The sequence below is a fragment of the Tachyglossus aculeatus genome, chromosome 7 (assembly GCF_015852505.1).
Source record: "Tachyglossus aculeatus isolate mTacAcu1 chromosome 7, mTacAcu1.pri, whole genome shotgun sequence".
Classification (NCBI taxonomy): domain Eukaryota; kingdom Metazoa; phylum Chordata; class Mammalia; order Monotremata; family Tachyglossidae; genus Tachyglossus; species Tachyglossus aculeatus.
The window spans coordinates 56,403,690-56,430,826 of NC_052072.1; the positions used below are offsets into that span (position 1 = coordinate 56,403,690).

Below are 27,137 nucleotides of genomic sequence, written 5' to 3' on the forward strand. Positions count from 1 at the left end.
GGGGATGCCATAAAATCCAGAGCTCTTCAGTGTAAGTTTAAGATCAGGATTAGTTTAATTAATTCATTCACTGACAAACTGGTTTAAATTTCATAGACTACAACACAGATCTGATGGAATAACTACTACAAGAGTTATCTCTACGGTCTTTAAGGAACACTATTTTTGATTAGCTAACTTCTATAAATGATAATTTCTGCTGCAAATCTCAAATTCTAGAAGGAGCAGGCTAGAGAGCCATGTGTTATTCCATGCTTAACGAATCTAGAACTTCCAGAAAGACTTTCCATATAGAACATTCAAATTTCAAAAACAACTACTATCATGGTGTAAAAGGTCAATTATTTGATTTTTCTATTTTCCTATATCTGGGTCTCTGTACTTGACCTCTGAAAACAATGTTTTGACTTTTTTTTGAGAATAAATTCAAACTTGCATTTTATAATTCATGAGTTCCAAATGAACAGAGGTATGAATATCATTCAGGCAATCAATTAAAGGTATTTATTGAGCACTTGCTATGTGCAGTGCTATGTACTAAGCTATGTGCTTGCTATGTGCTATTTACTAAGCACTTGGGAGAGTACAAAACAACAGAATTAGCGGGCACACTCTCTGCCCGCAGCAAGCTTCCTTATATACAGGTAACAAGAAGAAAAAAGGGGGAAGGTAGGACGGTTTTGGTCAGGATACAGGCAAGGGGAGTCATTCACTAATCATATTTGAAAAACTGTTCAATGTATTTAAATGGTTTTGGCAATGCAACTACTTGATATTTAACCAAACTATTGCATTCTGCCTTATTTTCCATTTTATCCTTAAATAAATATTTTGGGAAATGAACTTAAGAGGTTTCGAGTTTGGTTGTTACTTTTAAAAGGTGACAATTTCACAAGAAGGACCTATTCAAGATTAGAATAAAAAATGGCTCCTTAACAAGACACAGTAAAAATGCACTTTTGTTTCCCAAATGCATTTTATCTGGCACGGAGAGTGGGCGTTCGGTGGCAATACAGTAATAACTGTGTTAAAAAAAAGATGGTGATATAAATCACCAAAGGTTAATGATCAGGATGTGAACAGAGGGACTTGTTTACAGAAATAGCATGCAATTTAAAATTTACAAGAGATTTAATGCCACTGCTTGGCAATCGCTAAAATCAACAGCCCAGAAAACAGTGACATTAAGAAAAATATTACAGTTATAATCACTCCAAAATAAGTCAATTAGTGTTAGGGCATGCGCTCGCGATTACTTGACCCATTTGGTTTGCACTTAAGTGAAAAAAATTTCTCCCTATTATACCAAGATCATTGGATTGTGACCTATTTTGCATTCCATATTTTGTACACTATCCCCTCATACATGCTGTGTGAGTTGGTGGTGGCGTTTTTTCCTTGCCTGGCATCCAAGTAATTCTGACCCTTGACATTTGTAATAATAAAAAAAAGCACTTTATAATTGTGTTGTTCAAATGAAGGTGGGGGAAAAATTCAATCTGCTATTATACAAAAGCCATGATGGCTGTCTTCAGTGAAAAAAGCAATGTAAGTCAATTTGTGAACTTTGGCACCGGGTGACCTTTAGAAACACAACAATATACAGAATTTACAAGCAAGAGTAGCACATGCAAATGACCCAACTCTGTCTCGCCTTTGGATTAGAGCTGCAAAGAGCATTATGAAGAACGCTTTCACAAAACAAATTAAGACTGTTACTTAAATGTCACGGCACACTATTGTATTTGGCTACAGATCATTACACCTGATACTAACACTTTTAAAAACTGTAATAACTTGGGAAATATTACATTGAGTGCCCACATGTATAAAGGGAAGGGTGGGGGGGAGAGAGGGGAGAGAGAGAGAGATGAAAATAGGTTTCTGAAGTAATTTAAACATCACCACTCTACGACCAGAGGGAAAGGTCAAAATTTAAGTAAGCTGAAAGGAACATGAATGGCAAAACAAAATGCACAAACAAAAAGATGAAAAGACCACAAGAATGACTCTGCAAACACAAGATGAAAGCATGCAAGCTTTGGGCAAATCTGATTTCCATGTCTGCATTGGAAAGAAATAGGAGGCAAAAGCGACAGTGCTGGAAAAGGCAGGTAAAAGGGTGGAGGTATTTATTTGTTACCTTCGGTGTTGGTACTGCTGCTGCTGTATATATTTCGCAGGCTACCAACACGGTTTAGTTTCCAAGCTTTGCGTTTGGCTGCATCCCGAGAGCAGAAGGGGAAGAGAAAAAAAAAAAGACAAAAGGAAAAAAAAAGGAAAGAAAAAAATGAAAAGGGGAGAAAAATGTCAACGTAGCATGTGAAGTAATATTCAAGCATAAGGCTGTAGTATTGTGAAGCAGCTATGAACAAAAGTAGTCACTCCACTCTGAAAAACAGAGCACCTCAAATTATCCTGCGCAACTGAACTCCTCTCTTTCATTTTCAATTTCAAAGGACACATTTAAGTATTTAGCATATAAGATGGGCCAAGAGAAATGTGTTTAAAAATCAGAATCACACACACTGGAAAAGCTAGAAAAGGAACAAAGAATTTGCATGCACTAGTCTTCTTGTTCTTTTGATGTACTATTCCATGACATTGCAACCACTGCTCTGAAGCCCTATTCCATGAGCTCTCTGGACCAAAAGATCTCCACTGGCGGAAGAGTTAGCCATAACCATAAACATCAAAACACGACAAGACCTTTAATTTGGCAAATGATACAATTAGTTCCAGATAACCTAAAGAGCCTTCACAGTACTTCAAGTTTACAACACGCAGCAAAGTGAGTACTTGGCCTTCTAAGTGCTACTCCTGCACAAACATTATTTTTCATACTGGTCAGTGGGAAAACTGAGATTCCTGTTGGGAAACAAACATTTTTCTGGTTTATAGCAAAGGTCCCAGTGTCACTTGACTACAACTGCAATGAACCTTTAGGGTTCTATTTTCTTTCGCATTCCCAAGGGATTTATGCTCTTAAAATCCTGTTAGCATTAATAGCAAATAGCCACTTAAATCCCCGCTTGCAGAACACTTGGAAAATGAATCACTATCTTTTTCCCCCTGGTAGAGTAGTTAACACAAGAGTAAAATATCAACTCAAGGATAATGGAAAGGGAAATGTTCTATTTAACCAAACAATATCCACTGCCTGGACAGCAGCAGTTAAATGCCGCTTTCATAGTATTTCAATATTTCCCAACTGTCACCTAAAAGGATCACTTTTGGGATGAGGTATTCACCAAATAAATAACTACTTCCAGATTAGCCATTCAAATGGGGCAAAAAGAATAGACTTCTAACACCTATGGCCAAGGCAAATTTAACTTTAAGGTCACTCTTCCCTTCAGATGTCATAAGAAGGTGAGATGATTCTAGATGGTAAACTTTTTCTCTGGACTGTAAGCTCCCAAGGGGCAGGGAAAACTTGTCTTCCAACTCTGTTGTATAGTACTCTCCCAAGTGCTCAGTACACTGCTCCCCGCTTCAGTCTATACTTCACTCGGCTTCCCGGATTATCTTTCTATAGAAATGATCTGGGCATGTCACCCCCCCACCACCAAAAACCTCCAGTGGTTGCCTATCAACCTCTGCATGAAGCAAAAACTCCTCACTATTGGCTTCAAAGCTCTCCAACACCTTGCCCCCTCCTACCACACCTCCCTTCTCTCTTTTTACAGCCGAGCCCGCACACTCCGCTCCTCTGCGGCTAACCTCCTCACTGTGCCTCGTTCTTGCCTGTCCTACCTCTGGCCTGGAATGCCCTCCCTCCACAAATCCGCCAAACTAGCTCTCTTCCCCCCTTCAAAGCCCTACTGAGGGCTCACCTCCTCCAGGAGGCTTTCCCAGACTGAGCTCCCCTTTTCCTCTGCTCCTCCTCCCCTCCCCACTGCCCCTTCTCCCTCCCTCTGCTCTATCCCCTTCCCTGCCCCACAGCACTTGTGTATATTTGTACATATTTATTCTATTTATTTTATTAATGATGTGTATGTATCTATAATTCTATTTATTTTGAGGCTATTGATGCTTGTTTTGTTTTGTTGTCTGTCACCCCCTTCTAGACTGTGAGCTTGTTGTGGGGTAGGGATTGTCTCTACCTGTTGCCGAATTGTACTTTCCAAGTGCTTAATACAGTACTCTGCACACAGTAAGTGCTCAATAAATATGAATGAATGAATGCTCTACACACAGTAAGTGCTCAATAAATATGACTGGTGATTGATTAGATGAGATTTCTCAAAAACTTGAAAGAGTGTAGTATACTATTTAGCCAAGAGAGGACAAGAGAGAACAGAACAGTTCTATAAAAATAAATGCTAAAATATGGAAGAGCAGGCTCCATCTGCCTTTATTATTGGGCCTGTCCTGTATGAAACAGGTATTACCATTAACTCACTTGATACAGGCTAATTTGTGTCCTTGGATAATATATTTTAGTTGCTGAATGGAATTTTAAATATTTCTGCACACCTGGCAGCCTTTGAATTTGGAAAAATCCATTAGCTAAATGGATACAATAAATAAATGAAATATACAATATATCATACCCACAACAGTCTATTATGTGATTACAGGTTGTTCATTTTATATTACTAAGGAAAGGCAAATCTCTATAATCTGTTCATTCACTGAAGTTTTCCTATTACCAACCAACAATTATATTCTGGAAAATAAAATCAATTGTATTTACTGGGCGCTAATTATGTGCAGAGTATTGTTCAAAGCACTTGGCAGAGTACAATATAACCGAGTTGGCAGACACATTCCCTGTCCACAACAAACTAAATGACCTAATTAGAATTTGGAAATTTATTCTAATAGATGTGTGCGGTGACAATCAAAATTCCTTCATCCACACCCGCTGCATATTTTTCTTGGATTTAATTTTAATTTAATTTCTAGAACCAGTAACACAACTCTCTCTCCAACACACACACACACAACACAAACGTGCCCTACTCTCTTTGAAACACACATCATGCCCTACTTGAGCTCCTTATCTAATAGAAGTAATTTAAGTTACTGCTTATTCAGTAAAAACATAAGCCCATCCTATAGCTTCCAAACGAACTCCCAAGTGAAAGTATGTCCCGATGCAAAAACACCATCATACTGAGAGGACACAAGCATGTTTTTATTTGTCAACTATATTTTGCTAAGTTTCAAATCATGGCTTCACCTTGATAAATAAAAAATAGTACCAGTTTCTACCTGTGATTAAAAATGCAAAGAAAATAGGCTTTCCATATACATTTGGGCCTGAGCTCTGTGCCATTTTCAGAAAACTCAAAAGAAAAGAAAAGAAAAATTGGACCCTCTCTATTAAGATCCAGTAAAATCTGTTTTAGAAATAGTAAATGAAAATTTATATCACCAAAATCATTTCAGTTTGCAGCTCTCAGCATGCTAATTTACTGTATTTTTAACACTATTGTATTTTTGACGCATTTTACAAGTCCTAAAAAGTAACAAAACCTAAGGAGGCTCAATTCCCTGGCTTAAAACTTACCTGTTTGGAGAACATTTACATATAAATAGGCAAAGTCTAAGCTTAGTACCCCTGTGAAGGGGAGGAAATCTCCAGTATGCAAAGCCTCTTTCCCACTCTGTTTTATGTCTTTCATTTTTCATACTCCAATCTCACATTAGAGTATGGATGTATAAGCAGGAAGTGAACTTGCAGCCTGGTTTTCTATTAACCTATTGATGAAATAATCAATTTTAATGTGTAAAATGTCAAGCCTTTTTCTTCTTTTTAAACAAATGGATGCTCCCTGGCTGATACTCAGGTCCTGATACATGTGTTGTCTCCTACAGCATCGATTGGTCTAAACCCACTTTTTTAGGGGCTACTCTATTCAAAAAAACAACATTATCACCTACAAGTTTTGGATTTTACCAAATGTGGCAGCCTCAGTTTGACTGACAGGGTCATACGACCTGTACCACTTCAAAATTGATATAATTATTAAAGGCGGTGGCCAGGATTAGGTTTAATTACTAATGCAGGTTTGCTATTGTTGTACTCAGACAGCTAATTCAGTTGAGGGTATGGGCTCAGATATGCTTCCTCTTACACTTCAATGTTTGCTACCTTAATTTGGAAGGAAAACTCAGTTTTTTTCCACTCAAGGTTACGTTTTGTTCCAAACACAGGGAACATATTTTTGGCATGTATTTCCTAAAAAGTTAGATGATTCCCTTTATAGAAATTCATTTTATTTCAAACTCATAATGAAGACAAAATTAATTTTTTATTCACCTCAACTGAACTACTCTCTCATATTGATATACATTAATCTTTATTATTGGGTTTTCATAAAGCTACATGTTTTTCCATGGAAACAACTCCAATTAAAAAGCGTATATGAATCGACCCCTATAAAGCCAATATACATATTCACATCCATGTAATGAATAATTTTATACCTGATACAAACTAATTAACAGTCAGAATTAAATGGCTAGTATTACACTCCTATCATTTAGACTGCAAATTAAATGGTGCTTTCTGAATCCCAATCATAAGTCATCTTTTGTACTGTAGCTTGGCGATGCTACACTACTGTGTGCTATTAACAACACAGCATTATCCCAGTTAATGGCTTCATAATATGAGCCAACACTACATTATCTCTACATCTTTAGTTGAACACAAGTTATATTTCACCTTTTTTCAAATGAGTATATAATGAGAGAACACTTACTTGAATTTCAAAGCTTTTTTATAAAAAAACCCCCCAAATTTCGAACCTTTATTATACCACTGGGGCATGCTTTCTAAGAAGGGATTACTTGTTTTATTTTGTTGTCTATTTGTTTTATTTTGTTGTCTATCTCCCCCTTCTAGACTGTGAGCCTGTTGTTGCGTAGGGACTGTCTCTATATGTTGCCAACTTGTACTTCCCAAGCGCTTAGTGCAGTGCTCTGCACAGAGTAAGCACTCAATAAATACGATTGAGTGAATGAATGAATGATTAAAAGGTTCTTAAAATGACAAAGTTATCAATGCAGTTCTTTTTTTAAAAAATTTCCTTTACTACTGGATTGCCTTTGAGTGGGTCAAAGCTAAATACTTTACAATCAATCCATCATCAATGATATTCATAGAAATTCATTACTCCAGGCAAGTGAATCCAGCATACTGACTAATCTATATGGAGGATGACAATTAAGCTTACCAACAGTATTTAGGATACTTAATGTTACAATGATCTATGTTATCGATTGTCTTTGGTCTTTCGGGGAGAGAAAAAATTGTTTGACATCAATAGAGAGGCCAAAATGTACGTGACCTAAGCTTTGACATCATTTAACAGATTTCTGTCAGATTTTTCTAAAGTGCAAAGACACAAACCCATATTTTGCAAGTCATTAAAATGTTTCAACCTTCCATGTAGACTGTTTTAAGACACTAATTTAGAGTTCATTGTGCCAGAAAATAGGTAGATGCTATTTTCACCCTTCCCCAAGAGACTTCTATTACTGTAAATTCATTCTCCGAGATCAACTACCTACTCTTCAATGGGAAGATACCTAATTTGCAGGTAAGTGTGAGGGATCTGACACACTGTCACTGTTCCATTTCTAACCAATCAACTCTGAAATCCCACTTTCTGACCACAGCCTCTTAACCTGCCTTTTCACACTCCTGAAGATATTTCCTCTCTCTAGACCCAATCCATTTATCCCAGTCCAGGGGGACTGGGAACCTATGGATCATGATCTAGTATGGCTCCTGCTGATTCCAGATGCAACTTTCCAGCATAGGTGCTCACTCTGGGACTGGATTCAGCACCATGAGGACAACATCATCAACTCTCTTTTACTTCTTTCAGGGTGGAATGAGATAGCCCTCTCCACTCCTCTGAACTGGAAGGAGGCCAAGAGTAAAGATGGTGGCGCCACTCCTTGGCTCCTGCTATCGGTCTGTGGTCCTGGCCTGGGCAGTGGTGGGATCCCAACATCCACTTCAGATGGCAGAGCAAGCAGAAGTTGCTCTTGTCTTCCCATCCTCACTGCCGGCCCCCTTGCAAACATCAGCTGGGCTGAGACAGGCTAGTCAAACTGGGAGAGGAATGCCCTCTGGGCACTGGAGGGTTCCGCACATAGGTGGTGGCAGTGGATAGTGGCACACTGGACAGGAAGCAAGAAGAATGCCCTGCTTTGGTGCAAACGCAGTGAGCTTCCTTCTCTGCAGGGACAGGAAGGGTTCCTGTGACAACTGGTCTATGTGCTAGAGGAGGAGATTCAAACCCCTTCCCCACACTGAGCTCCTCATCTTCCCTCCCAAATCCTCTTCTCCAACAAACTTTTCCATCACAGTTGACACCCACAGTCTTCAAGTCCCCAAGGACTGCAACTTTGGCATTATCCTTCAATCCTTCCTCTATTTTATTATTACTACTACTAACAATGGTATTTGTTAAATACCTCAAAAATCTCCAGTGGCTACCAATCAATCTGCGCATCAGGCAGAAACTCCTCACCCTTGGCTTCAAGGCTCTCCATCACATTGTCCCCTCCTACCTCACCTCCCTTCTCTCCTTCTACAGCCCAGCCCACACCCTCCACTCCTCTGCCGCTAATCTCCTCACCGTGCCTCGTTCTCGCCTGTCCCGCTGTCAACCCCTGGCCCACGTCATCCCCCTGGCCTGGAATGCCCTCCCTCCCAACATCCGCCAAGCTAGCTCTCTTCCTCCCTTCAAGGCCCTACTGAGAGCTCACCTCCTCCAGGAGGCCTTCCCAGACCGAGCCCCCTTCTTCCTCTCCCCCTCGTCCCCTTCTCCATCCCCCCCATCTTACCTCTTTCCCTTCCCCACAGCACCTGTATATATGTATGTACATATTTATTACTCTATTTATTTATTTATTTATTTTACTTGTACAGCTCTATTCTATTTATTTTATTTTGTTAATATGTTTGGTTTTGTTCTCTGTCTCCCCCTTCTAGACTGTGAGCCCACTGTTGGGTAGGGATTGTCTCTATATGCTGCCAACTTGTACTTCCCAAGTGCTTAGTACAGTGCTCTGCATACGGTAAACACTCAATAAATACGATTGATTGATTGATTGTTAAGCGCTTACTATGTGCCAAGCACTCTTCTAAGTGCTGCAGTAGATACAAGATTATCAGGTTGTCCCACGTGGGGCTCACAATCTCAATCCCCATTTTACAGATGAGATAACTGAGGCACAGAGAAGTTAAATAACTTGCCCAAAGTCACACAGCTGACAAGTGGCGGAGCCGGGATTAGAGCCTATGACCTCTGACTTCCAAGCCCGTGCCCTTTTCACTAGGCCATGCTGCTTCTCTATTTAGTACCATATTTCATTTGTTGGCAAATCATGTGAGTTTATCCTCCCAACACTTCCAGGATTGGGTCTGTCCCCTCTCTCCAAATGACTACCACATAGGTCCAGGAACTTGCCATATCCTGACTTGACTACAGCATCAGCACCCTCTGGTCTTCCCGCCTCCACATGCCCCTCTCCAATCCATATTTCACTCGGTTGCCCCATCATTTTTCTTAAGCACTGTTCTTCCCAGTCTTTAAAGCCACTAATGGTTTCCCATTCCTTCTGCATCAAGCAGGAACTCCTGACCAAAAGCTTTAAGGAACTCAATCATCTCTCTCCTTCCAGCTTATTCATGCTCTTCTCCTGCTCACACTCTTCATTCCGCTCATTAACCTACTTACTTGTTGTGGGTCACGTTCACCTTTCCTACCTTTAGCCACTTACTCACACCTTTCCCACTTCCTGGAATTCTCTCCCACTTCAAATTTGACAGACCTCAGCTCTCCTCTTCAAAGTCTGTTTGAATCAATCAATCGTGTTTATTGAGCATTAACTGTATGATGAGCACTACACTAGGTGGTTGAGAGAAAATAATACAGTAGAGTTGGTAAACACACTCCCTGCCCACAGAGAGCTAGCTCACAGTCTAGAGTGGAAGACATACATCAAAATGAATCACATCAGTCTTTGCTGCTTAATATCTAAATCTCCTTAGTTTATATCCATCCAATTGCCACTTCAGCACTCCTCTAGACTGTTAGGTCATTGTGGGCAAGGAATGTGTCTACCAACTCTGTTATATTGCATTCTCCAGAGCGCGTAGTACAGTGCTGTACATCCAGGAGATGCTCAAAAAATACAATAGATTGATTCTGTGCCACCTATGCACTGGTGTCATCACAACCACTCAGAGCCCTTATGTGCATACCTTGCATATACTACTTAAGCATTAATTCAAGCAGAAGTTCCAACTTTTCATTCTGAGGACAGGGGTGAAAATGTGGCAGTGATAGAGAAGGGATATGGACTGGAAGGGGACAGGCATCAAAGAGCTGATAAGGTGAAAAGTCACCATTTTGGACTTTTCATCCTTGACTGGAAACTCTCAGAGCTGAGATAAGCAAGTCTGGATGTCTACCTCAAAAACTGAGGGGATGACAATCCCAATATACCCATGGAGTGGTCATGTACAATTTTTTGTCCATATCCCCTTGTATTTTTTTCCTGCTATCTATAAATTACTTTAGTGTCTGCCACCTCTGATTAGACTGTAAACTCCTTAAGGCAGAAGCAATGCCTATTTATACTATTATACTTCCCCATGTACAAAGTACAGTGCTCTACACTCAGTCAGTGCTCAAGAAATACTATTGATGGACTGATGTTTCTTTCTTGGGTTACCTTCCTTAGCAATAATTTTAAAGTAAAACAAGTTGAAATAAATATTTATTTACAAGCATGATTTTAAGAGATTGCTATTGCTTGGCATTTAATGATGAATTCACCATCCACATTAACGCACTATGAACAATATTTTCAACTCCTCATAATTATTAACAGAAAATCTCCCTTAAAAGAAAGGGAAAGAAAGAGAGTGTGTGTATACATGTGTGTACGTCTGTGTGCACATGCACAAACAAAATAAAGGTCTTTTGCAAAATTAGAGTAACTGGAAATCTTTTAAACTTAATGGCTCTCAATTATGGTCATCACCTTATTTTTTCAGGCTACATCTGTGACCATTCTACTACGAAAAGCTTTTAGATTTGATTGTTAAATAGGAATTTCAGGTATCGTACTTGTCCTAAATTCATTTTTAGGTGGATATTGTTTCATTTGAAAGCCTGAAAACTATTCCCAGAAAGCACATCTCCCATAGTTAGAGCTTGCTGATGAAATTTTGATATGTAAAATATAAATGTACATTAGTCTTTTATAGTTTCAAAAACACTTCGGTAAGGTCCTAAAAACACTTCGGTAAGGTCCTAAAATCTTCTTCCCTCACAGTACCAAGAAACTACAGACTTATTAACATCACCTCTGGTTGCCATCTGACGGAGTTCTTTGTTGATTAGATAAATAGTCCTCAGATAGCTGATTAAAAAATGATGTAGCCGTTAGGTTGTGTGTCCAAGCCTTGTCAGCCATGTTGGATGTTAAAGTGTGCATGAATTACATCCCTGGAGTGTGCTGAACAGTGCTGATTAAATGAGGCACGCCACAGCCCTCAGCATCAATTATCAGAAATAATAGGATCTTTTCACCTATACTGGAGGAAGGGGGTTGGGTTGAAGATAGTGTGCCACTCATTTCTAAGAATGTCTAATCTCCAACACAAAATAAATAACCCTGTCCTTTCACAGAAGGGAATTCAAACTTGTGCTTCTTAAAACAAAAAGAAAAAAAATTAGGATGATAACCTTGATAATATGATATAAAAAGATGAGAATGCACCCAGTCCATAACACTTATGTATTTTAAAAATAGAAAACTCCTTTGAAAAACCCATGAAGGCACCAATTTTACAGAGATGCAAGCCTGTATGTTACAGGAATATTTTAAGATGACCCATGCTCTGCGACATTTCACATAAAGACAATCCCACAGACACCTCTATAGGAGGCGATGGATTCCACTGTTGTTTTGTGTCACTTCCACTGTAGAATGCTCTGCATCCCATGATCTTTTGTCAGTGGTGATTTCATTGTGAAGCTGCAGATTGGGGATTTCTCTTTTGTGTTGGCCATTTGAACACATATTTGCTCAACAAGACTGTGTAAATGTTCTATTCTCTTATAATAGGAGCAGGTTTTATTATAAGTTGCAACCCAGAAGATTCTTACACTCTATGAACTTGTTACTTCAACTGTGAAGGGGCTTGACACAATGCTCTTTTTCTGGAGAATAACATAGAGAAGTAGTAATGTTGAAACACCTACTAAGTGGCCTTTGAAAGGATTAAAAAAAAACAACTCAAGGCCAGGAAACATAGGATACACCTCCAGAAAGTAATATAACTTGTTGCATCAGTTTCTGATTCTTCAAAAACATTAAGAGAAAGAGCCCATACACTTTTCTTCTATAAATTTAACTCAAAACCTAAACAATCCTTAATTATGTCACATGATTTCGGTTTCCAATAAACCATCACAGTTAACTCAATAGCAAATAAGATTTCAACACTAGAGGCTTCATTAAACCTCATAAACAAGTTTGCAAATTGCCATAGGGTTCTCTTTAAAAGGCTAATGTGGATCTGCACAGGAAATATCATTAACCCCAGTCAAGAGCTAAAATAAAAGCCAAGCAAAACCTCCAGGACACATCATAAAACTAGAAGTCTCAGGTACAATAGTTGGATTTTTTTTTTTCTGGGGGTGGGGGAGGGTAAGGGGGGCAGAAAGGAAGTAAATGGGGCTATCAGGAGAACATACTGAGGACCAGAGGCTTGACTCTCCTATACACTAACGCTATGCATTTGGAAAGAACTGTGCCATTAACAAAATGGGACTCCAAATGTTTATACAGTAGATCAAAATTCCACTTTTCTAAAATTCATGGAGACCCAAAATATACAGTCCAAGGAAGGGGAGTAAGCTATACATTTTTTAAGGGCAAGTGTCTCCAATTTTCACTTAGAGTGACTGAGGATAGTACTAATGTTTTGCAAAAAAGAAGCATTTAAAAACCAGAGTTATTCATATAAGGTACGGTATAAGTTTATGTCATGTTCATTCAGATCACAATCTGCGGCTATTCTATTTAAGCAACCAAAAGAGCCAAACCTTGTCCATTGTGTGGTCCCCGGGAATAAGCATTTTTGATCTTATACTAATACTTTCCTTCAAATTTGAAATTCATATTTTTCAGTTTGATACATATTCAAATACTGATTCATAAATATCAACAAAGGCTACATATGCAGCATCCTTTCAGGCTGGATCTTACAGTTTTGTCTTACATGAGACTAACAGTGGGTTGCTTAAGAAGTCAGGAAATCAGTATTCACTGAGCTTGGCTCAACTGCTAGCCCGCTGAATGAGCTTGGATAAATTCAAAAGTTTCCCTGTATTGGTTGCATAACTGTAATGAGGTAAGAGTTTCCTTTCAGGGACATATTTTCAGATTCTTAGATGGAGGCTAGTTTACGATGATATTCATTAAGCCCTGTATGATTAGGCACTTAATGGTTACTTAAAATAAAAAAACCCTAAATACCACCCATTCAAAAAAGGCAATAATTAATGTTAATAAAAAAGAATATCCATGTATGCCTTGCATACATGCCTAACTGGGCAAGTCTTATTCTTAATCCCTAGGTGTGCTGCCAAAATATCTAAATCTTTTAACCAACATATTACAACCATCCAAGACTCACTGAGGAAGAATAAATGTTAATTGGAAACATTTTTATTTTTTTATTCAATGTTATAATATGCCTTTGTAGAAAATTGAATCTTTTATACACAGGGAAAAAATATTTTTCAACAACTCAGAAAAAATGGTCTTCTAATAAAAGCTTCAAATTGGACTATCGTATTTCAAAGGCAGTGGCCAGTTCAAGCAGCTAATCAAAGGTATAATTATTTAATGACTACTACTCAGGCTAACAGGGCCATAATTGGTTGGCTGTGATCATTGGACCACCAGCTTCAAAACTGAAAAAGAAGAACCTTTCTTGAAGCACTTGAAGTACAGATCTCTAAAGATTAGTTTCTATAACTGGGAATCCACCACATGGCAAAATGATATTAAGAGTATAATTAGTCAATAACATTTCCTCTATCTGTGGCCATTTTGATCAGAAAATATTTATTAAATCACCTTTCCTAATGTTTTAAGATTTTGCACATTTCAAACGGAAATCTCAAATATGGTTAACCCTATTTTATGGATAGAGAAACCATACACAGGCTCTGGGTGTGCAATTCTTGCTGACTGAATGACAAAAGATGGGTTTAGCAAAATGTATTCAAGAATCCCCAAAGACCCTTCAGCATTCACTCTCCATAATTCTATATATGGTGCTTGTCTTAAATTGTATGTTATACTTTCTGTATATTCCTTAAAGTGCTTCATACATTCATGATGGTGAGGAGGAGGACAGTGATGGTGTAAGGATATGTTTGATAACAATGATAATCGTGGTATTTGTTAAGTGTTTACTATGTGTCAAGCACTGTTCTAAACACTGGGGAAGATATGAGATAATCAGATCAGACACAGTCCCTGTTCCATCTAGGGCTCACAAGTAAAAGGGAGAACAGATATTGAATCCCCATTTTACAGATGAGGCAAATGAGACACAAAGAAGCGATCTGCCCAAGGTCGCACAGCAGAAACGTGGTGGAGCTGGGATTAGAACCAAGGTCCTCTGACTCCCAGGCCCAGCAGAAACATGGTGGAGCTGGGATTAGGACCAGGTCCTCTGACATCCAGGCCCAACCTCTTTCACTTGGGCCACATATGTATAAGTGGTATATGTATATGTATATAAGAGTTGTGAGGCTATGAGTGGGGTGAATATCAAGTGCTTAAGGCTTATTAAATCCCATGCTCAGTAACATTTGTGAGGCACTTAGCAGCTTTTAAACAGAGAAGCAGTGTGGCTCAGTGGAAAAGAGCATGGGTTTTGGAGTCAGAGGTCATGCGTTCAAATCCTGGCTCTGCCAATTATCAGCTGTGTGACTTTGGGCAAGTCACTTAACTTCTCTGTGCCTCAGTTCCCTCATCTGTAAAATGGGGATTAAGATTGTGAGCTCCCCATGGGACAACCTGATCACCTTGTAACCTCCCCAGCGCTTAGAACAGTGCTTTGCACATAGTAAGCACTTAATAAATGCCATCATTATTATTATTATTAAAGAATTAACCAAGCCCTCTATTACCCTAAGTTCTATGAAACAAATGCAGTTTTAAAAATTTGGATATAAATGAATTATTATTTTCCTTAATTTTATTTTAATAATTGTCACATTAATTCATAATTTACTTGGGCGATGTGAAACATTACTTAGCTAGACTGCTTTTCTAAATCATTTCAATATGTTATTTATTCTAATCACCAACTTTGATCAACAAAGAATAATGGGAAGTATTAGTTCATCAGTAATGGTACACACATTTCATATTTTAAAAGGCTGAGTCATCAATATCGAGTAATAACATCTATTTGTTGATGGCCTTCTCTGCTAGTTAAATTAAAAAAATACGTATTTTCTAGATGTTATTTTTCGAGTGGAATATATTGAAAAATTACTCTCATTGTTTCTCAATGTTTTCCATTTATTTTTTTCTTTTCTGGACTTATGCAATTGCCAAGGTAGCCTCTGGACTTCCTGCAACTGTGGATTTCCTACTCCAAATCTGAACAATATCCCATGCTAACTCTTAAATGGATGCTCAATCTTGCAATTGGTAGAGATTTAGAAGACAAATGCTTAATGACTTCCATGGAATTTAACTTCCACTCCTTAGCTAATCTGCTGGGACAAAGACATCACTCCTCTTCAAAAAATTATGCTGCTGCTCTGCAGTTCTTTCAACCACCCCCCAAACAACTCCTACTGAGGGAAATCCATCTGTGGCAACGCATCTAAATGAAAAATATCTCAAGTGAAAGGATCATGATGGTTTCAATGCAATCTTCAGTTGGTAATGTTTTCACTGTACTATGCATAATGCGATATAATTCACAACTGAGATAGCTTTTCTTAACAGAAAGATGAAAATAATAAAATATCAGGAAGTCAGAAATCAGTAACAGGAGAAAGGAAGAATGAAACTGTCTGGGGCATACCGTCAGAAACAAAGAGGACGAATACTCAAGGGTCTGAGTCATAAGGGCCTATTTTGTTGTTCAAACACCAAACTGACTTTCTTCGAAGAGAAAACGCTTACTCGCTTAATCCATAGAGAACCACTACTTTTCTGGCATGATGGATTTATTCTGGTTTTGGACCATCAGTTTCATCTATGGATAGGGTGCTTGCAATCTTGCCTGTTATAGGCTGATAAACAAGGGACATTTACATCCATTATCAAAGATGCACTGTTCAGTATTTTCTCTTTCTTTCCGTAAAATGCAGCCACACATTGTAGATAGTAGAGGCGCTACTTTCATGGCAAAAGTTACAGGACAATGAAAAGAGATACTTGCAGAGTAATTTCAGTACTGGGTAAACTTCAATTGTACTTAATTTTCAGGACCCTAACAATAGTCATTTTCTCATGGGAATATTTTATACTAGAATAAAGTAACCCCACTGGGTGAAGAAATTATTCAAATATACTATGATAAAAGCAGCCTGACATAGTGGATAGAGCCCGGGCCTGGGAGTCACAAGGTTATGGGTTCTAAGCCTGACTCTGCCACTTGAGCAAGTCACTTCACTTCTCTGGGCCTCCATTCCCTCATCTGTACAATGGGGAATAAGACTGTGAACCCCATGTGGGACAACCTGATTACCTTGTATCTATTTCAGTGCTTAGAACGGTGCTTGGCACAGAGTAAGAGCTTAACAAATACCATTATTATTGTTATTATTATTATTATTATTATTATTATTATTATTATTACCCTCATCTGTAAAATGGGGACTGAGACCGTGTGTCCCATGTGGGACAGGGACTGTGTCCAACCCGATTTGCTTGTATCTATCCCAGGACTTAGTATAGTGCCCAGCACATGGTAAGCACTTAACAAATGCCATAATTATTACTATTATTAGAATCTTGATTCTCTGAGTGGATCACAAATGAGCCCAAACTGGAGAAACAAAGAGCCATAAGGTCCTTTCTTAGGCCCAACAGAACATCCTGATGAAAAATTACCCAGTGAAAAATTAAAACATGATTCCAACTGTATTCACCTCTGTGCCCTCCAGACGTATTCTCTCGAAATGATAGTAATTTGAAAAGTGTAATAAGGGGATATCTCCTTAGCAGGCTCTTCTCTGCTTCCCATCAACTGAAGGTGTCCTTCAGGGCTCTTCTGGGGCCTCTTCTCACTTTACACTTACTCTCTTTGAGAGTTCATCTGCTCCCAAGACTTCAACTTTCACCTCTCTATGAAAGATTCCCAAATATATTTTGCTAGCCCTGCCCTCTCCTCTGAAACCTCGTATTTTCTCCTGCCTCCAGGAGATCTTTATGCATATTTCCCACCTGCACCTTAAGCTCAATGTGTCTGAGACTGGACTCCTCTGCTATTCTCCCAAATCATCTCTTATGGATAATTTATCCATTTAGGTGACAATACCACCATCTTCCCTGTTTCTGAGGACCACAACCTTAGCAATTATTCTTGACTCCTCCCTCTCTTTCACGCCACAAATTCATTCTGGCCCCAAGTCCTGTCAGTTTTTCCTCTACATTTCTGCCCCTCCCATCTAAATGACCACTAGCTGGTGCATTTGCTTGCCTGTTGGGCTACTGCATCTGTCTCCTTGTTAATCTTCCTGCCTCCAATCTTACTCCTCTCCAGTTTGCACTTCACTGTGTTGCCCAGATCATTTTAGTGCTTGGCACTTGGTAAGCACTTAACAAATGCCATCATCATTATTATTATTTTTAAATGCCTTCTGCACATCTCTCCACTCCTCAAAAACTTCCAGTGGTTGTTTACTCATACCTCTCTGAATCCAAGAGAAACTCCTGACCAATGGCTTTATGGCACTCAATCAGTTCTCTCCTTCCTACGCAAACCAGCTCTTCTTCTAAACCCCAGGTTGCACTCTTCTCTTGCTTGCCTATTCTCTATGCCTCATTCCTGTCTCTAATAATAATGACACTATGGAATTTGTTAATCATTGAGGCATTTATTAATAATTATAGTATTTATTAAGTGCTTACTATGTGTCAAGTGCTGTACTAAGTGCTGGGCATACCAGATAAAGTCCCTGTCGCTCTGCACACAGTAAGTGCTCAATAAATAGGATTGAATGAATGTCTCACATGGGGCTCACAGTGTAAGGGGAAGGGGTGTGAGGAAATCTCATCTTATCCCCATTGTACAGATGAGAAAATTGAGGTACCAAAATGTGAAAGGACTTGCCTAGGGTTGCACAGCAAGCAAATGGTGGACCCTGGACTAGAACCCAGGTCTGCAGAATTTCAGTTTAATGCTCTTTCCACTATGCAGGATATGCTGTCTCTCTCATTGCTGACCTCTTGATCACCTTTTCCCCTCCACTTGGAATTCCATCTCCCTTCTAATTCAACAGATCACCACTTTCAAAGCTCTTCTGAAATCAAATCTACTCCAGGAGGTCTTCCCAATTAACTTCCTAATACCCTGCTATTGGCCAGTTAAGCTCTTCTGTGCCACCTAAACTATTTAAATTCTCACAACCTCCCACAATACTTTTGTACAAAACTTAAAGACTCAATCACTAACGCATATACATATCTAGACTGTGACCCCATTGTTGGGTAGGGACCGTCTCTATATGTTGCCGACTTGTACTTCCCAAGCGCTTAGTACAGTACAGTAATTTGTAATTCCCAAGCGCTTAGCACACAGTAGGCACTCAATAAATTTGATTGATTGAATGAATGAATATCTCCTTTCCCTTTTTTCTCCTACATGCAATTTATTCATGTCTATCTCCTCTGCCGGACTGCAAGTTCCTTGAAGCCAGGGAATCATGCCTACTATTTCTACTGCAATCTCTCAAGCACTTAGTTCAGTGCTTTGTACACAGCAGGTGCTCAGTAAATACTATTATTTATTGATTGATATAGCATTTGTACCACAGCCACTCTTCAGGGCTCTGTGTTTACGTACTGAGGAACGCCACGCCCTGATTTGCAAGCATCAAGGCCTGTAGACTATCACTCCTTGTGAGCAGGGAATGGTATTTACAAACTCTGTTATATCATACTTTCCTAAGCGCTTAGTACAGTGCTCTGCATATAATAAGTGCTCAAAAAATATGACCAACTGATTGATTGAGAAGAGGAGTAATGTAGAGAGGTCACTCATCCATTTTCATACCAGACTGCCTTGTTTTCAACTGGTCTAGGACCAGATGTCCTAATACCTGATAATTGGAAGCTCCTAATTTCCATCTGCCTTGGCTGCTGCTCACTGGTCCCACGGCCTGGAAGAGGCAGGTGTGTTAGCAGAGACCTGGGAAGGGAATGGGAAGGCTCTGGAGTAGGTTGGGGGGCCAGGGAGAAATATAACTCGGTTACATCATACTCTCCCAAGCACTTAGTACAGTGCTCTGCACAGAGTAGGCACTCAATAAATATGATTGAATGAAAATGCTCTAGGTTCTGGTGGAAATCCCCCAAATAATGTGACATCATCATGTTACACTTTTCATTGTGGCCAAGGAATGTGTCTGTTTATCATAGCATTGTGCTCTTCCAAGTGCTTAGTACAGTACTCTGCACAAAGTAAGTGCTCAATAAAGATGATTAAATAACAATGAATTCTGTGGCATTTGTTAAGTATTTACTATGTGCTACCACTGTACTATGCCACTGTACTCCCCCTTTAGACTGTAAGCTTGCTGTGGGACAGGACTGTATCTGTCATATTGTTATATCATACTCTCCCAAGCTAAGTACAGTGGTCTGTACACAATAAGCACTCAATAAATACGACTGACTGACTAACTACTTGCTGGAGTAGATACAAGATAATCAAGTCGCACGCGGAGCTACAGTTTAAGCAGAAGGGAAAGCAGGTATTGAATACCCTTATTCAATATTCAGTGCTTAGAACAGTGCTTGGCACATAGTAAGTGCTTAACAAATGCCATTAAAAAATACCCATCTTACAGATGAGGGGACTGAGGCACAGAGAAATGAAGTGATTTGCTCAAGGTCACAAAGCAGGTAAGTGGTAGAGCTGGAATTAGAACCCAGGTTGCCTGACTCCCAGGTCCGTGCTTTTTCCACAATGCTATACTGTTTCGCGCATAACACGCATAATGACACACGTACCTGAGTGTCCGTAACCCCAAAGCCCTGGCACTAGCCACCTGGCACCAGATTATTGCCCCAATTGGCAGCTGTCGGGGAATAACTTTATGAGCTAGACTCCTCACTCACTCCAGGCCTTGGCTCTGACCCAAGATCTTTCAAGTGAGGTTGAAATGGACTTAAGTTGGGTCTTGCTGACCCATTAGCATTTCATTAATTCATTCATTCGATCTTAATTATTGAGCTCTATGCGCAGAGCACCGTACTAAGTGCTTGGGAGAGTACAATATAACAACAGTACAACTATAAACAGATAATTTCCTGCCCACAATGAGCTTACCGTCTAGAGGGTTACAGTGTAGAACCTGCAGTCTAAATAGTCTAGCATTTGTGGACTGAATGCCATTCCCATATCTTGTCCCACTTCTTCTTCCGACCACAAATTTCCCATTCCCTTTCTACACTCATGCTCCAAATGAGAAGTCAGCACTTACATCTGACACCTGCAATTCCACAGGGATGGCAAAGATAACACCCAGGATATTGAGTCGACACATGTTCTTAACTAGTGGTCACAAAAGCAGAACCAAAGGGAAAGAACAGGAGAAGAAATGCAGAACCAGGATAAAATAAGAGAATGTTCAGAAAGTTTTTATAGTTAAATGAACGTTAAATGATAAATAAAAAAACAAGATAAGAATGACAAAAACTTCTTTGTGGAGAAAATGGCTTCATTTAACTTTGGAACACTACTGCTTCAAGCAAAAAATAAAATTAAATGGGGTTTAAATAAAAAAAACCCCTTCAAATATTGTTAGTAAATCCTCAAAAGTATAAGTTCATTTCTATTTGAATGTTTTTTTCTGACACAACTGATGTTGTGAGGGGCTGAATACTGAGTGGTTCTGCATTTCCTGGATACCCCATCCACGCTGTTTCTTTGTTTTCAATACACATCAGATCAGAAAATTCCACTGTAAAGAAAATGACTTAATAAATTAAGCATTTTGTCTAACAGAATTTAACACAGATGTGTTAAATACTTCATACTTCATTTTTGGTACATTCAGTTAGTAGTAGAAATGTTTTCTATGAGAGGATTTTACCTAAAAAATGACTTAAAAAACCTGCTTTATCTTCCCTGCTTTATTGGTAAAATAAACAAGGAGATATCTGCCATTCACCAGTGAACATGCCAGGTTGGTTCACAAACTAACTGTGTCAATCAGTGGTACTTGTGGAGTGCTTAATCAATCGTATTTATTTAGCGCTTACAGTGTGCAGAACACTGTTCTAAGCATTTGGGAAAGTACAATATAACATATTTGGTATACCTGTCCCCTGCTCATAAGTAGCTTACACTGTATGCACAGCACCATACTAAGCACTTGGGAGAGTAGAATACGACAGAGTTGGTAGACATGTTTCCTGTCCACCAAGTGTCCTATCTGTAAAATAGACAGAATTTTAACTCTTTCATTAGGACAGGTGAATGGACTGAATTGTCAGCTGTCCTATGGATAAGTGGTTGTTTCTTAGTTTACTGCCTTGTGCTATGTTTCCAGAAAGATCTTGCAAAAGGAGTACAGAATTGTCCTGTATTTTCGCTAGTCCTACCCGCTCCACAGGAGCACAGAACAAGTTAAGCCAGACTGCAGCTGTTGTCCACCCTATGAAAACTGGGAAGAGGGGAGGAGAGAAAAGGAAGAATGGGAGCTGAAATAAGAGATGGAAATACTCGAAGATCCTCGAATGAAAGGCACAGTGAAAGACCCAAACACAATATCTATGCATAATTACTATATTCATAACTGATTTCAGAGTTAACTGTATGACAAAACACAACCGTCTTAAAATTATGAGCCTCGGGTCTAAGCTTTATTATCTTTAATCTTTCAGCAAGCGTTAAGTAATTGACTAGCAAATTCAACTGCATTTCATCTGGACAGATGGGTATTAAAACTTCCTTTTACATCAGATGCTAGTGTCAAACAGTTTCCCTGCTAGCAAAAGATCTGAGTTGTTAACTACTAAATGGCTAAATGACAATGGCTGTTACTAATCGCTTATTGAATAATGAAACTGACACAACTGATAAAAGGTTTCAATCCCGGAAAAAAATGATTTATAGTATTTCACTTTACTGGCACTGTTATTTGTGTGACAAATGGTTGGAAAGACACCAGTTAATCTCTGCACACCTCTGAGTCTGATACAGCGGCTTCTGCTAGAACATCCGAATAATCAAGAACTGCTAACAATACAGCTATGATGTTGTGAGGGGCTGAATACGGGTATTTTATCAAGGCTGATCTCCAAATCAATTTGCACAATGGATTTTTTTTTTCTTGGTGAGTGGGGGTGGGGAGATGGGAATGAGAGACAAAGACAAGGAGTATTGTAAAAACTATAAAAATTATAAGCCACAGCCAGCAGTTAAGGTAGCTAGGCCACAGTCCTGAAACCCAGAAATGAAACCATCAATACAACCGAGTCATTAATGACTTTCAGAAAGCTCTGTGTATAGTTTATAGATTTCCATGATAGCAAAATCTGAACTGCAGCATCATATAAGCCTGTCAAGGTTGTTTGTTATGTTGTTGTGTAATATTATATTTCCTGCTGTGTGCAGTGAATTCTATTTTTCCTGGGAGCCAGAAGAAGGATATAGCCTCTTTCGAGCTATTAGGAAATGATTTTTTTTTGAGAAATGAATGAAACTTTATATTTATAAGCAACAAACCAAAAATCACTTGATCTGTATGGTACTGTATGGAATGTCTCATTCTACTGCCTGTGAAAGTCAAATCGATTCTACAAAGCTGTTCTTTCAAGAGCAGGAACTGCATAGTCTATGGATACTGGCAAAGGACTCTACGACATATTTTCTCCCCATTCGGACAAAGCCCCCAGATTGAGTGCACACTAGCTAATGTGTGGAAAATTAAAAAGCAGCATACTGAAATCTGTACTACTGGGCAGTCAACAATTTGGTTTCAATAATGTAGTCACCCATCCTAAAATAAGGGAGTTGCATCTGTGAAGAAGCAAGTGTAAAGAAGAAATTATGCTAGAGAACTCATGCCTTGACTGACAGCACCGACATGTGCATAACCACTTCTTCTGGCCCAATCCAGACACCTTACCTGATTAAACTGTCTTTTTCTTTTCTGCCACTCCCTTCTGCGTCACCCTGACTTTCTCCCTTTATTCATCCCCCGTCCTGTCCCCACAGCATTTATGTACATATCCATAATTTATTTATTTGTAGCAATGTCTGTCTCCCCCTCTAGACTTTAAGCTCACTGTGGGCAGGGATTGTGTCCGTTATACTGTTGTCCTATACTCTCCCAAGCACTTGGTACAGTGCTCTGCACATAGAAAATGCTCAATAAATACGATTGATTGCTTATCTACCCCAGATGTTGGTACAGTGCTTGGCACATAGTAAGTGTTAACAAATGCCATTTAAAAAAATAGTCAAACTATATAATAAATGCACATTAGAAGTTTTAAATTCCCTAACAATGATTTACATATATTTTACATACCCCACGGCTCATGGTTTTCAGTATGACAAATCAAATTAGGAAGTTTATTTAGGAAAAATGTACATAAGGTACATAAAGAACTAGCCACTGATTCAATAAGTGGTTCAAAGTTTCAAACCGAGACAATTCCTAAAATAGTCAAGATGGCACTGGCTGAACAGACTTAAGAAAATAAACTATAAAGCTTAAAAAAAGGGGAGAAAGATAATTTTCACTTAAGAGAAATACTAAGAGATAATGTGAATGATAATTGATACATACAGCCGCTCTGCTAGCCTGGATCCATGAAGCTGGTCTGAGCTAATTTCTGTAGTTCCAAAATCTGGAAGTATAAATGTGCCTTTATTACTGCATTGCCCTCCTTGTTGACTTCCTTCTCTCTCCACACTTCAGCCCTTACTTCACTCAACAGCCCAGCTGATTTTTCTAAAAAAAATTTCAGTCCATTTCTCTCCATTCCTCAAGAACCCCCAGTAGTTGCTCACCCAACTCCACATCAAAAAGAGAATCCTTACCATTGGCCTCCCCAATTAAACCCTCATTTCCCCTACACCCTTTCCCTTCTGTGTCCCCCAAACACTTCGATCTGTACCCTTCAAGCACTTGATATTCACCCCATCCTTAGCCCCACGGCACTTATGTATATATCTATAATCTATTTATATCAATGTCTGTTTCTCCCCAGACTTGTAAACTCCTGATGGGCAGGGACTGCATCTACTAACTCTGTTGCACTGTACTCTCTGAAATGCTTAGCACAGTGCTCAGCACAAAGTAAGCACTCAAAAATATAATTGACTAATTTAAAACACTCAATATGCTCACACCCACCCCCCTTCTTTTGCTGATTTTCCACTACAATTCAGCTTGCATGCTTTACTCCTTTAACACCAAACTACTAAGTGTACTTCATTCTTGTCCATCTCACCACCAATCCCTTGACCAAGTCCTCCCTCTGGCCTGGAACTCCTTCCCACTTCATATATGAGAGATCCCCATTCTTCCCAGTTTTAAAGACTCATTAAAATCACATGTCCTCCAAGAGGCCTTCCCTAAGCCCTCATTTCCCCTATTCCCTTCTGCATTGCCTTTGCACTTCGATGTGTACTATTTTAGCACTTGATATTCACTCCACCCTCAGTCCCAAAGGAGTTATGTACATATACATGATTTATTTTAATGTCTGTTTCCCCATATAGACTGTAAGTTCCTTTTGGGCAGGGAACATTTCCATCAGCTCTGTTGTCCTGAACTCTTTCAAGTGCTTAGTACAGTGCTCCGAACCCAGTAAAGAGTTCAATAAATATCATTAACTGATATTTTGCTTTTTTTCCCCTTAGTGCTCCATTTTCACAGGGAATCAAAGGTTGGTACAACATATTTACCAAGGTGATTCTTTAGGCAGAAACATTAGAAACCCTATCATGACATTTTGCTGAATTTTTGGCGACAGAAGCAATATTTACATGCATGGGCATCTTGCCTTAATTTGGCCTGACAGCAGTAGTTTGGGATTCTCTTCCCCGTACAAAGGCATCTGAAAGGCATCTGGGAAGTCAAGAACCATGCCCCCCATCAGCCATGAAAAAAGTTCATAGTAGGCAAACAAAGAACAATATGAAACTACAAATGTTCAGGAGTTCTAGAAGTATGAACTATGTTTTAGTTTGCGGCTATCACAACTAAACAGATTCTGTTCAAGTTTCAGGCTCAAAAGAACAGTCTCTTTTAAAGGTTAAATCTTGGATCCTTCAACCTTGACTCTATCCCTTTAAATTTTTTAGATTAACTATGGAGTCAGATTATGACAAATTATGGTACCTGATGATATGTAACAAGAACATTTTCCTAAATCAAAGCCTTTAGAAGGAATAAAATGCTTAAAAGAATATTTCAGCAGAAAAGAAACTTTTTCCTCTTCATTATTATAAAGGATTGCTGAGAGTGAAATGCCTTAATTACCCATGAAGCAAGAAAGGCTTATCCAGTGATTGCCTTCATTTAGGAAGTCTTGGAGACCAGAAAACTCGGTATGAAATGTTCATGCATCTTCCCTATTGTTAAAAAGTGGTTGATGCCTCCTTCAAACCTTTGAAAATTATCCTATTCAAAAAGAAATTGGTTTGGAACCTTTTTTGTACATTCGCCTCTTTCATTCTTTATCACTGAGACTGTATGCATGAAAACAGAATCTTTGTGTTTTCAGAATTTGTAGCTGCATGCATTCCTAAGATCAAAAAGTCTCAGGATTCATATTCACCTCTGTTGTGGAAATAATTGTGTGGCTGCAACTACCGGAATATGATATGATATGATATTTGGAAAACTGTTTAACTCAGTACACTCTTCAGTAAGTAATTGGAGGAATGAGACAGGCAAGTATACTAACTTGTCATGAATAACAGTTTGAAATGTATCCTAAACAATTAGAAAATAAACATACAGACTACCTAAAAATCCTTACTCTGTGATTTCAGTTGACTCTTATAAATCAACAAAGAGAAATGTGCATTTATGTTTGCATTTTCTTTTATGAATGCTCAACTTCTTAGTGTTCACAATACCTCCAAATTAACCACTATCAGTCCTGCCTCACACTCTACTTGTGGTAATCTACAAAGTTGCTACTTGAACTGCCCACTGCTTTCATATGTGATTTTTTTAAATGGTATTTGTTAAGCACTTACTATGTGCCAGGCACTGTACTAAGCTCTGGAATACACACGAGATAACCAGGTTGGACACAATCCATACCCCAAATGGGGCTCACAACCTTAATCCCCACTTTATAGATGAGGTAACTGAGGAACGGAGAAATTAATTGACTTGCCCAAGGTCACAGAGCTGAGAAATGGCAGAGCCAGGATTAGAACCCAAGTTCTTAAAAGCCTGTGCTCTTTCCATTAGGCCATGCTGTTTTTATTAGGCCACACTAGTTTTACTAGGCCATACTGCTTCTTTTGCCAGATGAGACCTTCTCTCCACAAAGAAATTCACCTGTGGTATTCCAAACTTTCCAAAATTTTCTTGGGTGGCTTTATAAACATCAGATCGAATAACTTACATCTTCGAATTTCTATTCCTGATGCTAAAAATCTTCATATTTCCATGATTTACTTGATCTTGTCATTCCCTTTCTTTAAAATTCCTGGAAAAAGTTTTATGCTACATGAAAACATAAAATGGAAACTTTTTCTTCACAAGACAATAACATTTACTGATAAAAAACTAGGAAGTGAGAAGTAAAATACAGGTGGTAACTAGCTCCACAATTAGACCAATTTTCCTAAACTCATTTGTGTATCTTGGTTAGTGAAACAAACTTCCCATATTTCTTTAAGG

At 38.9% G+C, this 27,137-nt stretch overlaps 1 protein-coding gene across 6 annotated transcripts in view; it reads right to left on the bottom strand.

The window, feature by feature from the left end:
* AGAP1 (ArfGAP with GTPase domain, ankyrin repeat and PH domain 1) overlaps positions 1-27,137 on the bottom strand; it is a 777,656-nt gene that overhangs the window by 111,540 nt on the left and 638,979 nt on the right. For 3 of the 6 annotated variants that reach the window (XM_038749185.1, XM_038749189.1, XM_038749184.1), the window contains one exon: positions 2,144-2,221. The exons of the other annotated variants lie outside the window; for them this stretch is intronic. In XM_038749185.1, the coding sequence (XP_038605113.1) occupies positions 2,144-2,221 (78 nt within the window). The remainder of the gene's footprint in view (positions 1-2,143; positions 2,222-27,137) is intronic. 6 annotated transcript variants of the gene reach the window in all.